Source organism: Lupinus angustifolius, chromosome LG20, assembly GCF_001865875.1.
Source record: "Lupinus angustifolius cultivar Tanjil chromosome LG20, LupAngTanjil_v1.0, whole genome shotgun sequence".
Classification (NCBI taxonomy): Eukaryota; Viridiplantae; Streptophyta; class Magnoliopsida; order Fabales; family Fabaceae; genus Lupinus; species Lupinus angustifolius.
The window spans coordinates 7,039,953-7,043,656 of NC_032028.1; the positions used below are offsets into that span (position 1 = coordinate 7,039,953).

Below are 3,704 nucleotides of genomic sequence, written 5' to 3' on the forward strand. Positions count from 1 at the left end.
AAAACATGACAAAAGATTTTCATGACAGACTACTTAAATTAAACCTTTAGTGATCAAATTAAAATATGGCAAATTATGTATCCAACAATTTCATAAATATAAAAAAGATAGCGGGACAAATATCTAGTGCATAATATACATGTAGTCTGGTTTAACTTAATTATTAATATTTAAATAAAGCATATATTAAAATAATGAAGAATATACACCATAATAATATATTATGTTCATTAGTAAAATTTCGAAAAAATAACTTATTAAGGTTAAGAAATAAAATAGAATTCAGTAAAAAGGGTGAAATGAATTAAAAATGGTGAAATGAATTATTTAATTACTTATCATATTTTTTAATATCACAATTAATTGAAATAATTTCATATATATCACATGTTGAATAATAATTTTTATGTATTTTATTAAATCAAGAATTTAACTAATTTTTAACTTATTTTTCAATATATGTAAATTAGCTAAAGGAATTCTACGAAATATTAATCAACAAGCGTTGAAATATGCTAAAACAGTGAAGATGGAAAAGGAATGTTAAGTTAAAATAAACGAGGGCATCTACCCGATATTTAATTTAAGTGGTAAGGGTAACAACGACATTTCCTCGACCTAAATCACCCATTCCATAATAAGCACATAATAATCTTCCCTAACACGCGTCATCAACTAAACCCTCTTCGCTAACCAAATCACCCACGCCACGTCGGACACCACATGGCACTTAGACACCACGTCATCATTTTACCCCTTCAATATAAATACCCATCGCTCCCAATCTAGTTACCTAATCCAAAACCCAAAACAAATTTAAAAAGAAAAAATAGAAAGCTTTCACCTCTTTCGCTTACATCGCCGGCAACGTTGAACTTGCCGGAGAAATGAACATTCCGGCGAATTACTTTTCACAGTAGATAAACAATGCTCCGCTCTTCATTCATCGCCTTAATACTTTTCACGAAAACCTCGATCCAAAACGTTCTCCTTCTTCTCTAATCGTTTGTTGTAGAAGTTATTCCATGCTTCTGAACTGAAAATGGAATAGTGAGAATAGTTGTTAAAGAGAGAAAGAGAGAGATTTTTATTTTCAAAGATTTTTTGTTGTTGCAATTTTTGTTTTCTTAATAACCATGCCTCCTTTGAAGATCCAACCAATCGACATCGATCCAAGGAACCTGAAGGACACGGTGGTGGTTCGAAATGACGCCGTTAAGCCTGTGCTGAAGTCGCGCCTGAGAAGGCTGTTTGTGTTCGACCGGCAGTTTCAGAAGGCGACGGAGAAACCCGCTGCCGGCGTTGAAGCTCCGCAGTCCAATAAAGATGTAGCTGCAGAAAATACAACGGAGTTCGAACCGAGTTCTGTTTGCTTGGCCAAAATGGTGCAGAGCTTCATGGAAGAGAGTAATGAGAAGCAGCAACCAATAGCGGCGGTGAAATGTGGTCGCAGTCGCTGCAACTGCTTCAACGGAAACAGCAACGACAGCTCCGACGAAGAAATCGACTTCTTCGGTACCGGTTTCGGTGAATCAATCTCTTCTGGTTCATTCGGAGACGCAAGCGACGCACTCAAGGTATATAACTAACTAAACTTGCAAAAATCTCAAACTAGTTCCTAATTTTCATATCTTCAATTTTCTCACATGTTCTTAAGTTTCTAGAACTAATTCCGTGTTTTCTTTTTTAGAGTTTGATTCCTTGTGCGAGTGTTTCTGAGAGAAACCTCTTAGCTGATACATCGAAGATCGTTGAGAAAAACAGTAAAGTGTTTAAACGTAAAGACGAATTGAGAAAGATCGTTACTGAAAGCCTTTTATCTCTCGGCTACGATTCTTCAATATGCAAATCCAAATGGGATAAAACCCTAACTTACCCTGCTGGTACTGTTTTCCCCCAAATTTTACTAAAAAAAATATAACTTCAAAATTAAAATTAATTATGGAAAAGAAAATTGAATGTTTTGGTTTTGATTTTTTTGTTTCAGGCGAGTATGAATTTGTGGATGTGATTGTGGAAAGTGAGAGATTGATAATTGATATTGATTTTCGATCGGAGTTTGAGATAGCGCGATCGACGGGGACGTACAAGGCGATCCTTCAATCTTTGCCGTACATTTTCGTCGGAAAATCCGATCGTCTATGTCAGATCGTCACCGTCGTGTCTGAGGCGGCGAAGCAGAGCTTGAAGAAGAAAGGGATGCACGTTCCGCCGTGGAGGAAAGCCGAGTACATTATGGCCAAATGGCTGTCTAACTCATGCATTAGGCTGAATCCGCCGCCGATGGCAGCGTCCTCCACCGTAGATGAGACGATGGAGAAGTTGAACGATGTCGCTGAGGCGGAGAGCGAGGGTGGTGAGCTGGAATTGATTTTTGGCGAGAAAACTATGTCGCCGGAGCCGGAAGCTGTTTCCGTTGAGAAAAGCTTACCGATGTGGCAGCCACCGGCGGTGAAGGTGAAGAGTGTTGAGAGAGGAGCGAAGGTTGTTACCGGATTAGCCTATCTTCTCAAGGATAAACCATAGAGGAAAATTTTGCACTTTATTTCTGTGAAAAATAAAATCGTTAATTAAAAAATATATAACCTAAATATTCGGATAAGAGTTTTTTTGTTTTCACAATTTCCACCCTTTTTATTTCCCATTTTTTTTCTTTGTAATGGGATTCTGTAAGAAGCCACTATATATATGACCAATCCATGTAATAAAAATATCTGAACTAAAGTGAAGTAAATATTTGCTGAAATCTTAATCTTATCCTTTTATCTTAATGGAGAACAATCGGCAATATTTTTATGAACTTGGATTAAAAAACTGCAGAGCACCTGAGATTTCTTGTAGCATTAATTATAGAAATTTCAAGATCATTGCTATATATGAGAAATCTCTGCTTAATTGTAATAATATTATGAGAAACAATATTTAAAGTTTATGTCAGAATTAACTAGCTTATGATGTCTTACGACACTAATATTTGTTTTTAAAATAAGTTCCTCGGCTATTCTGCTGTAGTCAGAGCTTTTTTAACAATTACTTTTGTCTTAATTTAATGTGGTACAAATTTAGTGTTGGGTTGAGTTCTTCGGGGAGTGCATAGAGGATTTACATCTTACAACGTTTCGGTCCCTTGAAAGGAGACAAGGGAGGATGAAACTTTTCTTTCGTAAAATTTTCGCATCTTTTCATGAATATAATATTATTAGTAATTAATAAAATTTGGTCTATTAACTTTATCACCCATTTGAATATTTTATTTCATCATAGAAAGCAGGAGCGAAAGAACAAAGAAGAGCATAGAGTAGTACTTATTATGACGCCAGCAAACCAGGTAGCATAACGAAGGACCGTAGCATCTCGTAAAAAACAAAAGGCATGAAATCCGTGAAGAAGGACAAGTGAAAATACGAATAAAACTCAGTTAATTATAAAAGAAAAAACAATGATAATTTAGTAGAGAGGCTCCTGTTATTTAATATATCAATTTTTTATTTTTAATAATAATTAATATGATGACTTGTTTTTTTATTATGGTAAATGAGAATAACCTAGAAAAACCGGGTTAAAAGGCATCATGAGCAAAGAAACACCACAAGTATTTTCTCATAGAATGTGTAAAGAAAATAAGTAAGGATTCTCTCCCACACCAGACAAGCCACTACTAAAGTTAGGGTTATAACATGGCAAATTGAAAATCAACTATCAGA

The 3,704-nt window shown here is 35.3% G+C and overlaps 1 protein-coding gene across 1 annotated transcript; it reads left to right on the forward strand.

Moving 5' to 3' along the window:
* LOC109336628 lies at nt 781-2,752 on the forward strand. The gene is made up of 3 exons (XM_019573341.1): nt 781-1,577; nt 1,691-1,883; nt 1,988-2,752. The coding sequence occupies exons 1-3, from the start codon at nt 1,137-1,139 to the stop codon at nt 2,524-2,526; spliced, it is 1,173 nt and encodes a 390-aa protein (XP_019428886.1). The 5' UTR covers nt 781-1,136; the 3' UTR covers nt 2,527-2,752.

Bases quoted from the DNA above. Each gene is read 5' to 3' on its own strand.
- LOC109336628 (XM_019573341.1), top strand. From the start codon at position 1,137: ATGCCTCCTTTGAAGATCCAACCAATCGACATCGATCCAAGGAACCTG. The intron at 1,578-1,690 runs GTATATAACTAA...TTTCTTTTTTAG, and splicing joins ACGCAAGCGACGCACTCAAG to AGTTTGATTCCTTGTGCGAG. The intron at 1,884-1,987 runs GTACTGTTTTCC...TTTTTGTTTCAG, and splicing joins AACCCTAACTTACCCTGCTG to GCGAGTATGAATTTGTGGAT.